The 20454-nt window shown below is 31.4% G+C and overlaps 1 protein-coding gene across 2 annotated transcripts; it reads left to right on the forward strand.

Annotated features, from left to right (window-relative positions):
• The first annotated feature begins 12804 nt into the window (after positions 1 to 12804).
• On the forward strand, positions 12805 to 18679 carry LOC110658796 (amino acid transporter AVT1C). Of its 2 annotated transcripts, none has more exons than XM_058151606.1 (12): positions 12805 to 12989; positions 13072 to 13992; positions 14207 to 14526; positions 15362 to 15576; positions 15905 to 15928; positions 16734 to 16914; positions 17197 to 17416; positions 17511 to 17650; positions 17740 to 17901; positions 18017 to 18060; positions 18151 to 18216; positions 18368 to 18679. In XM_058151606.1, the coding sequence occupies exons 2-12, from the start codon at positions 13802 to 13804 to the stop codon at positions 18464 to 18466; spliced, it is 1662 nt and encodes a 553-aa protein (XP_058007589.1). In that variant the 5' UTR covers positions 12805 to 12989; positions 13072 to 13801; the 3' UTR covers positions 18467 to 18679. The 2 variants fall into 2 exon arrangements, with proteins under 2 accessions (XP_058007589.1, XP_058007590.1); XM_058151607.1 differs by having other exon boundaries at positions 12806 to 12989; positions 18154 to 18216.
• The last annotated feature ends 1775 nt before the right edge of the window (positions 18680 to 20454 follow it).

The raw sequence follows: 20454 nt of genomic DNA on the forward strand, positions 1-20454 counted from the left end.
GTATTTATGCTCCACAGACAGAGAAATAATGAAAATAATCTTAACCGAAGTTTATCTGTGTCTCAAAAATTTCAAAAATTTATAAGAAAGCCTCTAGAAGTTGAGTCATCTCCAAAGCCCACCGGAGCCACCGTGCACGGTGGTCGACCGCCGGTCGCTGGTGACATTTGCCGGATCTGATTATACCATCATGTTCCTCTCCTCTCCCTCAGTCCATAGGTGGTCTTGGATCATCAATCCAATGGTCAGATCGTCGGAAATCTCGTTGGAAAGTCAAAGAAAGCCGATTTTCTCTCTCCTTGCCGGCGCCGGAAACGGCCACCACATCCGGCGAGGCTGGTCTCATCTGAAATGGCTCGCTCTTAGGAGTCCATAGCCGCTGGAATCACTCCAATCGGACGTCAGGATCGTCGGACACGAGCATTCAAATTTTGAGACCCCCTTTTTTTTTCCTCTCTCTCTCTCTCTCTCTCTCTCTCCACTATTGGCCGGATTCCCGGTCACCGGAGAAGAAAGAAGAAGAAGAAGAGAGGGGAGGAAAGGAGAGGAGAGGAGAGAAATTGGGGGGGGGAGGGGGGTTCCTCCTCCTGATTTTGTTTTAATTTTTTTTTTTTTTAAATTGCAGTGACAGTGGAAATCCACTGTCACACGCCAAGTCCCATGTTGTTACATTCTTTCTCCCTTAAGAAAAATTCGTTCTCGAATTTTCGAATAAACAAAGAAATAAGGAAAAGAAGATTATTAGAACAAGTACAATCATTACTCCTCCAACTATGCAGAGATTGGTAAAATATTTACTTCTCAAACTCCTCGTATATTATATATGACATTCTACTGCTCTCTGATTCTACTATAGTGTCCTATTTGTCATCATCTCTTTCTAGAGGGCTTTTATCTTGTAACTATTCATTGACCATTTTTCTGACATTTCAAATATTTGCTGTACCTCACTGCTCTTGACTTGATCTCTCATAACTTCAATCAACTTTGGCGCTTATCTCACTTTTATTATGCCCTAACGTGTCTCTTGGTGACTTCAATCCTCATTCCTTTGTTTTAATAATCTCTGTTTCCCCAAAACATAACTTATGTTCTTACCCTATTATGTTCTATAAGATGTTTCCTGTAGCACCTATCACAGGTATCTTATTTTAAATCTTTACTTGTCCTTTGACCTCAATGGTTAGCACCTATGCATCTTGTTCGAGATCTTCACTCTTCTTATGATCTCAGTGGTCAATACCTATAAATCTTCTCACTCCCGTGATATTTCAAATTTTTAATCTTTTTTGTGTTATTACTAAGGTACTTAGACCAACCTCTGTCTATCTTATGTAACTAGTTAGGTAGAGTTCTCTCCAAGGGCTAAGTGTACCATTTATCAACATTGGAAAGCAAACTAGGTCTCTTCTCTTATGTGACAAAAGTGTTTATATTCCCTGACAACTCAATCCATGTGACTTTGTCAATTCTCACTCCTCCTCTGGAATGAGAATATCTGGACTTCTTCCTAAAATTTCTTAGTATGTGGCCTACTTCTGACACATTGGCACTTAGATCAGGGCTCTACTACTCCTTTAATCTATCATCTCATAATAACTTGTTTTAAACATCTCTTAATGTATTCCTAGCATACCTATTCCTTCTTATCCTCATCATTATAACTAGCTTCACCGAGCTTTCTTCCTGTCCTTTGGATCTCATCTACTTCCTTTTCCTGTTTCTACTATTGTTGATATCTTTCCAACCTACTGTACTTATTCTTTAACCTTTGTTTTCTCTCATTCTTATACCTTTTCCTTCAAGGATGTCCATTCCATCATCAACTTTAACTTTCTTTTTATTTCTTAGTCCTATCTTGATTACTAGTTCCATTACTTCGAGAATTTTAATCTTACAATTGACCCTTACCAGCACATTCTTCACATTATATAACACTTGTAATTAACCATAGAAAATTCTTTTTTGTATCTCCTTTTTCCCAACTTAACTATCAGAACATTATCATTCTCTACCGGCCTTAGTAGGAAATTGCTCATCCTGGATAGACAGGAGCCCTAGAAACTATAAGTTTCATCTAAACTAACACGGCTGTGGGAAATATGTGCCATGCCTTAATTCTAAACAAAATACTTCATGTGTTCATTCTCCTTAATATAATCACATATACTGCCCATAGCTTTCTAAACTTCAACCTCAATTTACCCATCAGCAACAATTTCATCTATTGAAACTCATCCATAAATAGTACTTCATCTAGCTCATAGTTTAAAACAGTCGCAAGCTTTAGTAGCTAACTCAATTTAACTCCTGTCATTACTCTGATCGTCCTTTCATACTTAACACTAGGTATGCACCTACTGTCATTCTCATATCAGAAAATTGTGTATGAATTGGTGCCTACCAAACTCTCAAATAACTAGATCTCCTTGACTCAGTCTCTGTTCCTTATATAACCTTCTAGAACAAAAAGTACAAGCTAAACTTGAAAAGAAAGAAAAATATATCCTCTTATATTCAACTATGCCCGATTGTCCATATAATAACGTTTAACCTATGTTTCTTAGTCTTTCTCTTCAAATTTCATCATCTCCTAGCATAATTGTGCTCTATCTATAAGGTATCATCTGCATGAAACCTTTACTGTACCATTGGCCTTCCTGACATGATACTTTATAATTTATTAACTTTACTTATAATCGACCTATGATTCATATCTATTATCGTTTATATTATGCCTTAACTTTTGTTGAATCTTGAAAGATTTCTCTTACTAATAGATTCTTCCAACACTAATGCCACCCTTATCTATGGTCATTAATTTGATCCTTGAACTTTCTAGTGATTTATAACCACCCATACTTGTCACTTTTCGTTCTACCCCTGTTGATGTTCTGTCATTATTACTTCACTACAAAGTGATTTTGTTGATCACACTAAAACTGTTTGCCTGACATTCATACGAACCTCTAACTACCTTCTCACTATCTCAAAAGTCTAACCTAAGCCTATGTGTCATTATCCATCATTTTTTTTTCATCATACCTATTTGATCCCTTAGATTAACTTTTATTCAACTTACTACTTACTGACTTCTTTTTCTCTGCCTAATTAGATAGTCCGCAATACCATCGCACACCTTCTAGCTTTTGCTCATTATTATTATATTCCTCGCCTAATCTTCTTGATATTGTTAACAAGTTAAAAGAATCTTGCCCCATTGCTATCCACTTCACTTTAGGAATAGGAAATAGATGGAGTATGATCCAATCATGAAACTCCAAGCTCTATATTTTAGCCCCTGGCACTACCTCGACTACATCATGCTATGAGTATCACCTTACTAGATTTCATACCGTCATCACTATCTCACTAATGTGGTCCCATTTTGGGTTATCCATCCTTGTCATTTACCTTGCCAAGAATAACACTTAGCCTACTCTATATCTTAACTTTGTTCCTTTTATTATGCACCTTTCAGGTTGTCCTTTCATTTATTTCCTTTGTCTTCCCCAAAATAGAACTTGATTATTCTATCCCTGGTTCCATTCTTCTTCCTAACATGACAGTTGTACCTGTTAACTATATCTTTCAGAGTCTCTACCACATTATCACATATCTGTGCTACTCAGATTTGGTCCTTTGACCACTCTAGCTAGTACTTCCACTGGCATTTAGATTATATTGCATCTGCAACCAATCGTCCAAACCTTCATTCTGCACTTTCTCTATCCATTGGCCTTCTATAATTTATCTTCGCTAATTTATTTCTCTTAACACTATTATAATTAGATTATACTATTGTTTTGAATAATATGAAGCTAGAAAGGAACTTAGGAAATTGCAGTCATACCTTTATCATATGATTTCTATTCTTATCCTTTAGCTTACGTAATACCCTTACTACCTCGAGAACTAATTCTGCAGTAATTTTATTTATTTGTTATTATTATTATTATTATTATTATTATTATTATTATTATTATTATTATTATTATTATTATTATTATATTTTTTCCATGTTTACTTAATTAGCCAAAACTTAAAATTCCAGGCACCCAAACCCATCATCCAATTCAAAGGATTTACATCCATCATGATCTGATTATATATGATTCCTATAATGGAACTTATATCCTCTCCAGGATACCCGAGCCAACTACTCTCTACCACACTCTACAGTCCCATCTGGGGCACTATTTTATTGGTCACCATTATTAGTAATAACCTTCAATCCCTTCTGAAAAGATAGGTCTATACCCTAACTTGCTGCAACAAAGGTACTACATTTACCACCTTGCCCAAAACCATGTCAAATTAATGTCTCTCTTATCATATCATAGCTCTGTAAATCATCAATTCATAGTTTCGACCTTTTCTAGGTAGTAGAGTTGTACTTTACACCTTGCTAATACACATAAGGTATTCTATTCTCACTAAGTTTTAAGCAAAACGTCTGTCGTTCTGCAAAAATCATCCAAAATTCCATACTGAAAACTAGATGGTCTCACTCTATAGGTGTCACCTTTACTTTGCAACTAGTCCAAAAATTCTGGTCTGATGGCAACTCTTAATGCAACTCTAGCTCATGCTAGGGTAACTGAGTCACTGACTCTAGTTACCACCCAACTGTGACCTTTTAATATTCTAGCTCTAGATCCCTAACCAGGAGTTTCCAACTCCTCTGCAGATATAAAACTCTGTTCTGGCATAACTGTACCAAAACAGAGGCCATCCGCAAACACCCTCATTATGGAGCACCATGGGAATGCACGCAGCTCTACACAATAATCTCATGTCGGTACTATAATCTGCAGCTTACAGAGCAGATATCGAGAACATTGTATAGTTACTACGATATGTCCTGACAGAGTAGGTCTCCTAATCTCTTATCTCTCTTGAATCTACAATTGTCATAAACTTACTCTGACTGGGTCATCCACTGACAACTACGAGCAGTGGTATCCTTATCCTTATCTAGGGCAACTGTACTTTCAAGACTCACCTTTATGTACTCGTGCCTTGCACGAAATGGGCACACCACTTAAACCCATACAGACAGAAACATAGTGTTTCTTGGAGTATGTATCCTAATGACAGACCTCAACATGTCTGCTAACTCTGTTTCACATTTCTATGTACTCCACGAAAATCAAGACACTAACTGAGGCACTTTTATATTTCCCGAGGTATAACGCAGAATCTAGAAATAAGGAATTACAGAAAAGACAAAACAGAATCCTATACTCCGCATGTAACATCCTAACAAGACTCCTTTTACACTCTCAAGTATATTATTTCCCATGAATCTAGGCTTAAGCTCTGATACCAACTTTTTCACGACCCAACCAATGGGCCGGACCGACACTAGGACTTAGGCCGGCATAAAGCCCCCGAGGCCCATAGTAATCCTTACTGTTCTCAAATTCATAACCAAGGCCCAAAAACTTAGGCCCAACATGTAAATAAAATAAAATAAAATAAAATATTTTAATTCGGGTCAACCCAACTCGATAACTATCAAAAACTGAAGTAGGGGGAGCCTCGCTCAACCCTGTTACCACTACTTACAAATTGTTTAAATACCACACAAATCTTCATTTATTAATGTTAAAATTTTAAATTAACACGATTTCTAATAAGGTTCACACTATTACTAACACATGCGGAGTTCTAGATTTCAAATTTAGAAAAGATAGTAAAATAATTAAATAATCGATGTTAAACCTGCAAGGAAGAAAATAGGTTGCTCTGTAAAATAACTCCTCCTGTAGCCTGGAAAAATAGGTGAACAGGAGTAAGCGTTCGACTCAAAGAGTAAAATATCAATTTTAATCATAATTTCTATAACTATCTATAGCTAATGCACCCTGTAGAGTGAAATGCAACATCAACAATATTTTCACATCATAACAGTAAAAAGGTAATTTGGAGCACTCACACACCCAGTAATGTCAAATCATAATATATATGGGAGCTGATTCCCTATACAGCTCTCTTTAATCCAACCTGTGCCAGCGAAGAACTCAAGCTGGACTTTCGCTTAATAAACCAAATCGGGGTCCCAGCGAAGAACTCAAGCCCTGTCTACCCCGAAGGATCGGGTCCCAGTGAAGATCTCAAGCCGTGTCTACCCGTCCTATCCATAGCCAACACCACATCACACGCACGCCAACGCACGCACACTGCTCCAAATTACCACAACAACATCCATAGCACTTTAACAGTTGCGAATGCAACATAAAACGTGCCTAGAGTTTAACTACATAGATATATACATATAAGTGATGCATGGGCATGCTTGAACATATAATAATATCGAAATTACAATTAAAATTAATATTTTACTCACAGTACACCGATGACTATTGTGGCTGCTGAATGCAGAAAAATGGCTGATCTCGATCACCTAATAATTAAATTATAAATTTATTACTACTCAGTTAAGATAAAACTCTAAAGAGACAACAAACAACCTAATTCATGCCGGAAATCCGACAGAGTTTCTCCTATACCTGAAACTTACCCAACATGCAAAAAGGCTCAAATAACACTTCTAAATTCAACTCATATCTTATCATCATTATATGACCCCTCCTAGACCCTCCTAACCAAGCAATACTCAAAAACTTAAAAATTACGTTTTAGTCTCTATAATTGACATTTTGTAAAAATCCACTCAAACAAGCTCTAAAAATTCTAAAATTTTGCCCCGCGGTCCTTAATAATATTATAAGACTATTGCAAAATGAATTATAATTTTCTAATCACCCATGAATATTTTATTCAAGAATATTACTCAATTTTCATAAGTTTTCAATAGCTAACGTATTTTTAATTCAACCCAATTCAATATTTGCATATTTAAATCTCCATGATCAAGCTTCAACCAATCATATAAAATTTAAATATCATAACTTCAAATAATCTTATATGCCCATATGCTAAAAATCTAACTAAAATACATCTATATTTTTCAAAAATATTCTACAATCACTCAAAAATTCAATAAACACTATAAAGTATCTCTAAATAATTTTACTTTCATCATATATTTTTTTTAGAATTTTTCTCCAATTTTTCCTGTTTAAGAAACACTGTATTTATGCTCCACAGACAGAGAAATAATGAAAATAATCTTACCCGAAGTTTATCTGTCTCAAAAATTCCAAAAATTTATGAGAAAGCCTCTGGAAGTTGAGTCATCTCCAAAGCCCACCGGAACCACCGCGCAAGGTGGACGACCGCCGGTCGCCTGTGACATTTGCCGGATCTGATCATACCATCATGTTCCTCTCCTATTCCTCAGTCCATAGCTGGTCTTGGATCGTCAATCCAACGGTCAGATCGTTGAAAATCTCGTTGGAAAGTCAAAGAAAGCCGATTTTCTCTCTCCTCGCCGGCGCCGGAAACGGCCAACAAATCCGGCGAGGCTGGTCTCATCTGAAATGGCTCGCTCTTAGTAGTCCATAGCCACTGGAATCACTCCAATCGGACGTCGGGATTGTCGGACACGAGCATTCAAAGTTTGAGACCCCTTTTTTTTTTTTCCTCTCTCTCTCTCTCTCTCTCTCTCTCTCTCTCTCTCTCTCCACTGTTGGCCGGATTCCAGGCTGCTGCCACCACTTGGGAGGTTGTCGGCCGGTCACTGGAGAAGAAAAGAAGAAGAAGAGAGGGGAGGAGAGGAGAGGAGAGAAATTGGGGGGGGGGGGGGGTGTCCTCCTCCTGATTTTGTTTTAAATTTTTTTTTTATTATTTTTTAAAAAACTTGCAGTGATAGTGGAAATCCACAGTCACATGCCAAGTCCCATGTTGTTACATATTTAGTAAAAGTAACTGTTAAATATAAAAATAGTAGTGTAATCTTGTTAATTTTAATCAAAATGCTCTATCAATCTCTAAAAGCTAGGAATAGTAACTTCTCATAAACCATTTTTTCAAACTCTAAATACTAATAAAAATACTATATCACCAAATAGTATAAATAAGAGTAGAAGTATTTTGACCATAGTTAAAATACTAAATGCTACCATAAAAGTTGTTGCCTAGTAGGGCCTTTATAATTTTTCTTTTATTGTTCCTTTGGTTTTCTCCTTGTGTTTGAGTTCATTTGGATGGTTATCTTTTGTGTTTTGTTTTGTTTGTTCATACTTGCATATAAATGATCAGTTTGATCTCTTCTGATTTTGGCTATTTGTTTTGGCTATTGCTGTTTGTTTTGGTTGGTTGGTCTTTGTAGATATTGCTTGTGTTGTATCTTGACTTAGGTTTTTTCACTTAAAATTTTAGTCATATTCAGCAATATTAATTATTATAGTAATTGTTAATTGTTTTAATAGTAATAGTTTAAGATAAAAATAACTGTTAGATTAGCTATTAAATGTAAATAGAGTATATCATGTTGACTTTAGTCAAAACGCTCTCTTAATCTTGAAAAATTAATAGGAGTAACTTTTCATGAACCACTCTCAAGAGTTGAGCATTCAGTTCAAACCGAACCAAATTAAATCATCAAAATTGAATTATCATATTTTAGAAACTAAACCAAATTGAAATAAATGAAAATTTGAATCGAATCGAACCACTCTATTTCGATTTGATTCGATTTAAATCGATAGGTTTTTGAATTTTTATTTTTTTAATTAAGACTTGATTTTCAAGTTATTTGTTCTGATTTTAACTTTGATTTGAACCTAATAACCATTAATCAATGAAATTAAATAATATATATATATATAATTGCATATAATTCATAAATTTCCTGTAAATTAAAAATAAATTAATTTAAAAATCAATAAAGTAATTTAGTTCGATTCAATTGATTTTTTCTTCTCAAAATTAAACCAAACAAAAATAATCAAAATTCTTAAAATGTAAAACTGAATCGAATTAAATTAATTTAAAAACTAAATCGAATTATTGAATTAAGGTGATTCGATTTAGTTTATTTAATTCAAACTGAATAGTGCTCACTCATATCACTCTTGCAATCTCTAAACACTAATATAAAATACATATCACCAAATAATATAAATAAAAAAATAATATTTTAACTACGATCAAAATATTAAATATTAACTTAAAAATTATTGACGTTTTGTTTGAGATTTAGTTTATTGGAAAAAGCTTGCTAGCTTAGATTAATTTGGCACATCATGCTAAATTTTTTCTGAGTAAATTCTCCTTTTTTTATAATAAAATTTCATTTGTTTATAAGAAAAAATTACTCATACAGAAATCATACCGTGAAAGATTTTCAAAAAATATTCTAAAATAATTTCATATCCCTTTATAATTGAGCAAAATTATAATTTATTACTCAAACTCGTTCAACTGGATTGTACTCGATTCCTCGAAACGAATGGAACAATATTCAATCATTATGTCGCGGACAAGGCTGTGGTCGATGTTTACTTGTCATGGATGAAGATGCATTGTCTTTGTACAACAATAAAATATTTTAATAATAGCATAATGGATTCTACACACTAGCCTCATGTTACAACTTTGAGAAATCAACTTGTCACCCAAAAAAAAAAAAAAAAATCATATTCCTATGAGTTGTAACTTTCCTTGGCCATCTTCCTACAAAGTTTGTTAAAAATCTATTTTTAACTTTTCAATAATTACAATAAAAATTATTTATAATTTATATTAATAAAATCATTAAAATATTATTTTTTTATACTTTATTTTTCTTTTTGACTTTTATTTCATAACAAATATTTTATTTTAATTTTATAATAATAAACCTGCCTAGCCCAACATTTAAAAAAAAAATAGATGTGTTGTGAGGGCATATACGTGGCCCATGACTTTTTTGTTTAAAAAAAATATAAAACTTTAATGACTTTTATTTTTTATTTAAATTATTAAAAATCTTACTTTTAATATCAATAAATTTTAATTCAGTAGTATTAAAGTCATTTCCAAAACCTTGAAGTATTAAATTTGAATACCAATTAGAGTCAATTCTATCAAATCTTAATTTTAGATACTAATTTTATTAATTTATCTCTAAAAATTTTCTTTGAGAATAATAATATTATCAAATTTAATATTTTAAATTAGTTTTACCATCAATTACAAAAATAGATTAAATATTGGAGAAAAAAGTCTAATTTGTTGTGGAATAGAAATTTATCTCTATTAATTATTTTATCATTGTAGAGTCAAAATTTTTAGTTATTATTTATTATAATAATTATAATTATTATTTTAAAATATTAATTATTTTAAGAATACCTTTATACACATTTAAACTATTACGAACCTGAATTTTGTTTTTTTATGATACCTTAACTCTCAAATCCTAAATTCAGTTGTGGATTTTAAATCTTATATATATATATATATATAGATGGATCAATTGACCCCTCATTTTTAATCATGCATTGGCCTCTTATTATAATCTTCTTTATCAAGTTTTTCTTAATTATTTAAAATTAATAAAATATATAATTTATAAAAAAAATAAATATTAATTATTATTTAATAAAATATAACTTATGAATTTTTATTAATTATAATAATCTACTTATATATATAAAGTAAAGTAGTATTCATAAGAAAATTACACATAACACTTTCTTTAAAAAGTTTGTCATATATCACCTTTCATTAATACTCTATTTTATACTAATTATTATTTATTTTTTTTTATTTCTCTTTTGATTGTCATTATTATTTACAATACTACCTTAATATTTATAATTTAAATTATTATTTTCTTTAAAATTTAATTTTTTAAAAATTAAGACATTTTGTAGTTAAATAAAATATTTAAAAATTATTTATATTATTTTATAAATACTAATTATTATTTAATTTTTTTATTTCTCTTTTAATTATCATTATTATTTATAACAATACCTTAAAATTTATGATTTAAATTATTATTTTATTTAAAATTTAATTTTTAAAAAATTAAGATATTTTATAATTAAATGTAATATTTAAAATTATTTATATTATTTTTTTATAAATTTATTTATGTAAAAATATTATTTGTTACATATTACCCTCCTTAATAATAATAATAATATGTCATTGATGGCTATTAGTTTAAAGAAAATTAACTATTAATTATTTAATCAACCTTAAATTATTTTATATCTTTAATAAATATTTTTATTACATTGTTATATTTTCTATTATTTCTATTATGAAATCTTTATTAAAAAATTTGAGAGACAAAAAATATAGTTTATCTAAAAAGTTATAAAAATAAAAATATAGAGATTTAACTTATTTATAATTAATATATATTATTTCTTATGTTAATAATTTAATATTCTTTTTATTTCACTTTTCTAAGATTAATTAATTATTATATTATGACGGACTTATGAAGATTTAATTGAAACGGCCAAATAAATATGAAATATTTTACTATTATAAAAATTATATTTGAATGTTCATTATCATTTTTTAATTCAATAATATTTAATTATAAATTAATTTTTTATTTAAATAATTTTAATTTATTTGCCTATATATAGTATGTCATATGACACATTTAATACACGTCAAGTACTCTTTTCTTACTAAAGTTTTTTATTTTACCTAAATGCTCTTAAATTTTTTTTATTTACACTATTTTTTATTATTTATTTCAAAGTTAATAGTTATCATTCTCAAAATTATTTATTTAAATATATTTAATTGACATTTATTTGATTATTAATTTTTTATAAATTTCTTATTTAATACTTCTTAAACTTTTGAATATTTTATTTCATTATAATTATATATCAAATGCAATGATAACTAATGCTTTGATTATCCATATTTTATTATTATTAATTTTTAAAAGAATTATTTTTAAATTTTAATTAAATATCTATATTTTTATGCATAAATTATCTGTCAACTATATTTTTATATAAAAGTAGAATTTTATAGATAAATTATAAATATAATTGCATTAAAAATTTAGTTACAAATAAAAAAAATTAAAAAAAAATTAAAATTACAATATTAAAATTATGAAATCTGTTTATTGAAAAATAATATGTATTTTTAATATTTATTATATCAATAGAAAATGACAAAATTTTAAAATTTTAATTTTTATGAAGTATATTTATTTTATATTATAAATTTATGTAAAATGGTAATATTTTTATCAAAGAATTATTTTATAAAAAAATATATCAGATTAATAAAAAAATTTTACGCTTAGATATAGTATTTTTAAAAAATAATATAATAGAATATTATTTTTAATTAATAATAATGTTATATATTTTCATTATTATTAAAATTAAATAATTCAATTCATTATTAATAAATTAATTTTTTTATTATATTAATAACAAAAAAATATTATATTTATATATTTTTAAAATAATATTATTTTCTTATTAATTTAATGTATTTTTATAATTTATAAAAAAATAAATATTAATTTACATAAATTATGAGATAAAATATAAAAATTTCATAAAATTTAAGTTTTTTTAAATAAAGTATTTTTATTACATTTTAAAGAAAAAAAATATAAAAAAAATAAATAAATATTTTAATTAATTATATCATAAATTAATTAAAAATTTATTATTATAATAAATAAAAATTTATTTAAATTAAATTAAATTATTTTTAATTTAATTTAAAATTAATTTACTAGTAATAATAATTAATCTTATTTAAAATGTAATTAAAAATTAAATTAAAAAATAAAAATTATAAATTACTCCTCTCTCTCTCTCTCTCTCTCTATATATATATATATATATATATAGTTTTTTATTTTTGAAAAGCCCATGTACCTATATTTAAATTTTAGTCCTTGCTGCAAATACAGTGGAGATGTCAACATAATAAATAATGGTGAGAGGAGAGAGCGGACACACAAAACTTGTACAAAGACAAGCAACAGAGAACAATTTCTGGCTATTTCTTTCCCTGTTTGCGAACGAGGCTTTTTGCTTCCTTTTCAAAAGCTTCTCCAGATCTTTTGAATCCACCAAACTCGAGAAAGAAAGGTTTTAGTTTCTCATTTCCACTCTCTCTTATAAGTCTTGCTCTTTTAAACCTTCTTCTTCTTCACGTACTTGTGATTTGCAGAGATTTTACAGCTAGACGAGACAACAGAAAGAAAGAATTTCTATCTTGCTCACTCTGTTATTAGCAGTCAGCCCTTTCTGTTTGGTTGCTGAGAATATTTTTCCAGTTGTGTTTTTCATCCCTTTGTCTCTTTTTACGTTTTACGTGCGTTCTTTTGTTCTGCATTAGGGAGGAACTGCTTTAATCGTTTTCATTTTCTTGTATTTTCCCAGTAACCAAACAGAGAGAGAGAGTGGATTATGAAGATCCACGCTTCACTGTCTTTTCTTTCTTTCCTTATATTCTTGCGTTTAACGGTCTACTTATTTTCAAATATTGACTGCATTTCTATACATATACACGCATGTCCCATTATAGACATTTTCTTAGTTGCCATGTAAATTATTCATCTTCTTTTTTATTCATACTTGCTCAGAATTTTAGATGTTTTGCATCCCATTATTATTTGTGCCTTATAAAAGAAATCTTTCAAAACAAATCGATACTTTCCTTTCTTTTCTTTTCTTTCTTGGCAGAAAGCCTTCTGCTTATAGTTTTACATCACTTTCATTTGAGGTTTGGTTCATTTCTTTGAAATCAATTCTTGATCTCGATTCTAATATTTTCATTCCTTGAGCACCAATACAATCATCTTATGTATACACACTGGTTGGCTTTTCCTTTAGTTTGATATGATAATTGGGATATTGGTTTTGCAGAAGAAGAAGAAGAAGAGAAGGAGGAGGAGAAAATGAATAATTCTGTTTCGGATCAGAGCTTTTACATAGAAAGTGATGAGGAGGATGACGAGAGGGAACTTAACAGAGGTGGAGAAGGTGAAGACAACGACGGAAATCGATCAGATTCCGATGATTCTTTAGCTGATAACCGACAGCAGAGCAAAATTGGTTCTTATAATACTTCTTGGCCTCAAAGCTACAGGTTCTCCTCTCTCTCTCTCTCTCTCTCTCTCTCTCTCTCTCCCTCTGCCTTCTTGTGCTCTGTTTTGCTCTGTTTATTTGTCTCTAACTGAAGTTTTAATCATTCTTTCTATAAGTGTTCTAATAATTTTTCTACTGATATAGAATAGTAAAATGATATTACCATCATCTTAATTAATGGATTACTTAACCATCATTGTTCATTGATTTTATAGGCAGTCCATTGATCTATATAGTAGCGTACCATCTCCAAGTATTATTCTGGGAACTCCTACACTGTCAAGATTAGGCAGTTCTTTTTTATCCTCTTCCCTAACAAGAAGACACACACCGGAATCGCTACCTTCTGTGACAAAACCTCTAATATCAAAGGCAGAAGATGAGCAGTTGTCCCAACAAAGGCGCAGTTCTCATTCTCTTCTTCCTCCAATTCCCTATAGAAGGTCTTTGATTAAAAAGGATGAGAAACCATCCCAGATTTCACATGAACTTCCCATTTCTCGCCACAGCTCATACGGACAAGCCGTGGTTAATGGTAAGTTTGAGATAGCGGAAATGTTCATTAATGATTTTGATCATTTTCCCTCAGTTGTTTTGCTTAATAGTGTTGTAGAAAGTGTTTTGTTCGGATTCGTATCACTCACCTGGCAGGCGTCACCTGGAGTCACCACTCTTCCAGTCCTCTATAAAATAAAAGAAGAAGAAGAATGTGAAAGAATTTTTTTTTTTCACAGAAGGATTGTGATCGTCATTAGCAGCCATCCAAGTGTGCCAGTTGTGCCACTTGCTACATTAAGATTAGTACAACTTCCAAGCCTAATCCTCTTTGAGCCCTTCAAATGTGGGGACCACATATACCAATCAAGTAGAATATAATATAATATACTATAATATCTTATCAGTTCTGAGAAAATCATTCTCTTGCTGCAAAATCTAGCATTGGATGTCTGCTACAGCATCTTGAATTTTAGTCTGATCTTGTTTCAGCAGCAAATGTGACGTGCATGTTGCCAAACTGATAGAACATGTTCATTTATATAAAATACAGGTCATATGAGCTGGGGTTTTTGTCTTTTGCTCATTATTATTTTACGTTATAAATATAAGACAATTTGGCCTTTACTGTTCATGAACTTTGATCTGGTTGTCTCAGTCTCCAACTGCACATGCTACACATGAAAATGACCAACTAAGCTACAAGAATGCCTGTCATTGAAGTAAAACTTCATGTTACTATAGATTTACAATTTCACTAATTATAAACCATCTTATCGTGTTCAATATTTGCTAATTGTAATTATAATTAATTAACTTAAATCAAATTCACTTCATCATCTTTGAAATGGGATAATTTTTTATTTATAATGCAGGCATGAATGTTCTATGTGGAGTTGGGATTTTGTCCACTCCTTATGCTGCCAAAGAAGGAGGATGGCTTGGGCTCTCTATACTGCTCATATTTGCAGTGCTTTCCTTTTACACTGGTATGCTCTTGTGTTACTGTTTGGATAGTGAACCAGAGCTTGAAACTTACCCTGACATTGGCCAAGCTGCATTTGGCACCATTGGTCGGATTGCCGTCTCTGTAAGTCTAGTTCACAATTCTAACTTTTATGGAGACATTAAAAAATCTTAATAAAATGTTCAAATAACGTGCAATCTAAATTCTGTACCTTTTTTTAAAACATCAATTAGTGAAGGCTTCCCTCTTTTCAAGGGTCATCTTCTTATTTTCATGACTCGAACCATGACTTTTGATAACAAAGGGAATAGAATAGCAGAAAAGAACAGCATTGGTGGTTAAATAAAAAGTGAACGAGTGATAGAGAATGAGTAACAGATTGCTCCATCTTGCACCAGTGTACAAAGTTGATTAGTCATTAATCTTTTGCTTTGATTTTTTCTCGTTGCAGATAATCCTATACGCGGAGTTATATGTAAGTACAGCTGGTTTTTTCATATCTGATTCATCATCATGCAAATTATGGAATGCATCTAGTGTATGTGCACATTCACTTATAAAACAATGGATTCCACCTTCCTAATTTTATGGTCCAACTGCTTTTGTATGAGTACCCGGTGCACTATTTTGAAATGCATCAGGTTTAATTTATAATTTGCCATCATTATGATTTACCAACCAAGCATAGTTGTCTTGGGAGGATTCATATTTAATATGACTGGTCCCAATATTTGTATCTTGTTTGACTGAGCCCTCCACTTTTTGTCTGGGACAGAAGCACCAGATGCCTCCCTCACGTTCACTTCTTTTTGTCAGTAGGATGCTGGATCAAATCAATTGCCACTCATCTACATGTTTGGGTCATGTTTGGCCCATGTTTCCAAATGCCAATAATTTGATTGACATCTCATTTGCCAGATATCATTCATCACAGTAGGATTTAAACATGCAACCTCATCAGTCTTATCATTAAGCAAAATCTCATTCGTCATTGCAGTTTAATTGTATATAAGATTAAGAGATTCTGGTTTCTTAAAAAAATTATAGCAAAGAGTAACCATGTGTCTTAATTCTTTGGACATCTCAACATGCTGTAATTCAGTGTAAATTCAAAGGAGAATAAAATTCACATCATGTTGCTTGGTGAATGCTACTACATGTTCTTCATCCATTTTTCTGTGTCTTTTCTGGTTCCAATAGTGCAGTATGCTCTAGACATATTGAGAATTCTTCATTAGTGCTTAGTTCTACCTACCCATTTAAGTCTTCTTCATGTGCAGGCTTGTTGTGTTGAATATATAATTTTGGAGAGTGATAACTTATCTTCATTATTTCCAAATGCACATTTAAGTTTGGGTGGATTAGTGCTCAACTCTCACCACTTGTTTGCTCTTCTGACCACTCTTGCTGTTCTTCCAACTGTTTGGCTTCGAGACCTCAGCGTGCTTAGTTATATCTCTGGTGAGACTTCTTAACTCTAATCTAGATTTTGCATTTGAAAATTTTGTACTTTGAGGCGCAGTTGATCTAAATCAGAATCATTCTGAACCCAATTTCTATATGTCTCACTAATCCATATCCTGTGATCCATGGCATAATATTGTCCAAATTATACATTAGTTATAAAAGTTCATGTCCACATCCTTCCATTGCTTGCTCCACAATTTCTCTGAAACTGTAAAATCTGAGAATTTCTTTGAGACTATAGCTCAAATATTCTTGTTTCCTTCTTTTTTCTTGCAGCTGGTGGAGTTCTTGCATCAGTTTCGGTGGTCATCTGCTTATTCTGGGTTGGTCTGGTTGATCTTGCTGGGATTCATAGCAAAGGAACAGTACTGAACCTTGGTACTCTTCCTGTAGCTATTGGTCTCTATGGTTATTGTTACTCAGGACATGCTGTTTTCCCAAACATCTACACCTCCATGGCACAACCTAACAAATTCCCTATGGTTCTCTTAGCATGGTAACTTAATCTGCTCAACTTCATCTTACTTGCTGGAAGAAACTCAAAGTTATGTCAATTAATGGACTCTGGCTTGATTTTGTTATTCCTTCAGCTTTGGCATTTGTACCGTGATGTATGCTGGAGTTGCTGTTATGGGGTACACAATGTTTGGAGAATCAACAGCATCTCAATTCACTCTTAGCATGCCACAAGATCTAATCGCAACGAAGATTGCCATGTGGACTACGGCATGTTCATTAGTCTTTTAATGCTTTCTTCGGTAGTTAGTATGCAGTATTGGGTGCTTACCAACTATTTACTAATGGTTCTTCTGCAGGTAGTGAATCCATTTACCAAATATGCATTAACCATATCTCCAGTGGCAATGAGTCTTGAGGAATTGATACCATCAACACATCTGAAGTCTCATGTTTATGCTATCTGTATCAGGACAGCCCTGGTGATCTCCACCTCGATTGTTGGTCTCTCCATTCCTTTCTTCGGTTAGTCTCCCTTGATTTTGTTCTTACTTTTCGGTAGTTCTCTCCATTTTTTTACCATATGAAGACTAGATTTCCAATCTTGTATTCCATTTAATTATAATTTTTTCCATATTAGGTCTGGTGATGTCTTTGATTGGATCTTTGCTCACAATGCTAATAGTAAGTTTTCTCACGGTGTCCAGTTAGAAAAAAGTACTTGAAACTATTAAATAACCTTAGCTGCATCAGATTAACAAGTAATCTCTATAGCAGGCCTTGATACTTCCTTGTGCTTGTTTTCTAAGCATCTTAAGGGCTAAAGTAACCAGAGTTCAGGTATTGACACCTTCACTGCAATTTTCTTATCTGTAATTTTTATCATTACTTACAAGTTTTTGCAGAACATTTTAGAAGCCTAGATCAGCGGCTCTATCTCAAATGTTTCATTTCCATTTTCTGATATGATTTCTTCTTTTCCATGTTGTAGGCTGCACTCTGCATCATGATCATCACAGTAGGGGTGATATCATCAGTCTTTGGAACCTACTCAGCCCTCTGCAAAATTGTTGAGAGTTTGAGAAGCTGAATTTTTGTGTTTTGTCTCCATCAGTGAAAGAGTAAATTTTGATTTTCTAGACTACCTTCTTAAACCTTCCATTTCCAAATCCATTTGAGTCTTCTTTTTTTATTTTTTTTGCAATGTATTGCATTCTCAATTCCTTTTGATGCATTCATAGTCTGCAATTTTGATATGTCTATTGGCGGTACTTAAATGAAAAATGAGTATTGACTGTGTGTATGATTTTATAATATATCAAGATAATCAAAAACCTACACGTGAATAAAGTACAAGGATACAATTGTTACAAAATGCATATATATATATATATATATATATATATATATATATATATATATATATATATATATATATATATATATATATATATATTCTCTCTAAGGTAGAATTTCATTAAAGGAGGAGAAACATGGGCTGAGCCAAAGTACATGAGCTAAAATAAGACCCAAAGGCCTAAAGAAGCACAGCTTTATACTACCAACTAGGGGTGGCCACGGTTCAGGAACCGCCGGTTATGGTTTTTGAACCGCCGATTTCAGAGAAATATTGAACCTGAACCGAACCGCTAAGGGACAGTTTGAAGGGTGGTTTGTGAACTGCCGATTCCGGTTCGAGCCCTGATTTGAAATGGTTTAATAGGCGGTTTGGAGTTGGGCGGTTCAAGAGGCGTTTTAGGGTGTTTCGGGGGATGGTTTAAGAGGGTTTGATCAAAAAATTGGACAAAAAAACTTGGTAAACTAAATATTTCAAAAAAAAAAGAAAAAAAAGAAAATGAATAAAAATTAATAAGAAACGTGTAGAGTTAATTTAAAAAAATTATAGAAATGAAAAGATATTAAATTAATTTTAGTTAAAAAAAAGAAGAAGAAGAGTTTGAACTTAATTTTGTAGAAATTAAGTTGCCTACGTATCCTCTTGGAGTTTAGAGGAATCAAAGTCTATGTAATTCTCTTACCTTCTATTTAGAGTTAGATAACTCTTTACCTTAATCACTTCCACAACCGCTCGATCCCGTTGTTGTTCCATCTGTTCCTATGTCATATAAATCTTCATTTCCTTCATGTGTGATCTCTTGTTGCCTTAAGGCTGCCTTAATCCAATCATCCAAACAAGTTTGAGCTTCTAATGATTCAAGAACCATATTAGATCGTGTCTCATCTAATATACTACCCCATGCACTAAAAGTTTGTTCAACTGCAACTGTGGAGACTGGTGCTGCTAAAATTTGTTTAGCAATTAGTGCAAGGGTAGAGAAAGTATTTGTGTGTCGACGCCACCAATCAAGTACTGAAAATTCTTTACCTGCACTACTATCACCAAACTCGAAAATAGTGGTTAAATAAATATCAAATTCAGAATTATTACCAGGGGATCCTCTAGGCCTTTTTTGCCTTTGTAACAAGGCATGATCACCCATGCTTATTCTAGAGGTTGGCTCATTCTGAACTTGACTAGAAGGCTGAGATTGGGAAACTAATTGTTGGCTAGAAGAACAAAATTCACTTTATAAATCAAAAATTAATTTTCTAATTTCAGCAATTATTACATGAACATCAAAATCAATCTCATCATCAAGATTTAAATATGAATAATAAGGAGACAAATAATCATTTAAACCATTTAATTTACATCTAGGATAAAAAACACAAGCAATAAGATAAAGTGGAGGAATATTTTTGAAATAATTCAACCATTTTTTCTTCATATTAGAAATGCAATTTTTTAAATTAATATCATTTTCATGGTCTTGCAATGCACCAACAATATTAAGACATTCAATCATAAATAAATGATATGTAGGATAATAAACACCACTCAATATATATATATATAGCATCATTAAAAACTTTTAATAGTTTTGTATAAATGTCCAAATTTTGTTGATATAGTTGAATTTGCGGCATATTATTGCTAATAAATATGCACAATAAATCTCTATATCCAAATGACTCGTTTAGTAATTCATATGTTGAATTCTAATGACTGGAAACAAC

The sequence above is a fragment of the Hevea brasiliensis genome, chromosome 8, assembly GCF_030052815.1.
Source record: "Hevea brasiliensis isolate MT/VB/25A 57/8 chromosome 8, ASM3005281v1, whole genome shotgun sequence".
NCBI lineage: Eukaryota > Viridiplantae > Streptophyta > Magnoliopsida > Malpighiales > Euphorbiaceae > Hevea > Hevea brasiliensis.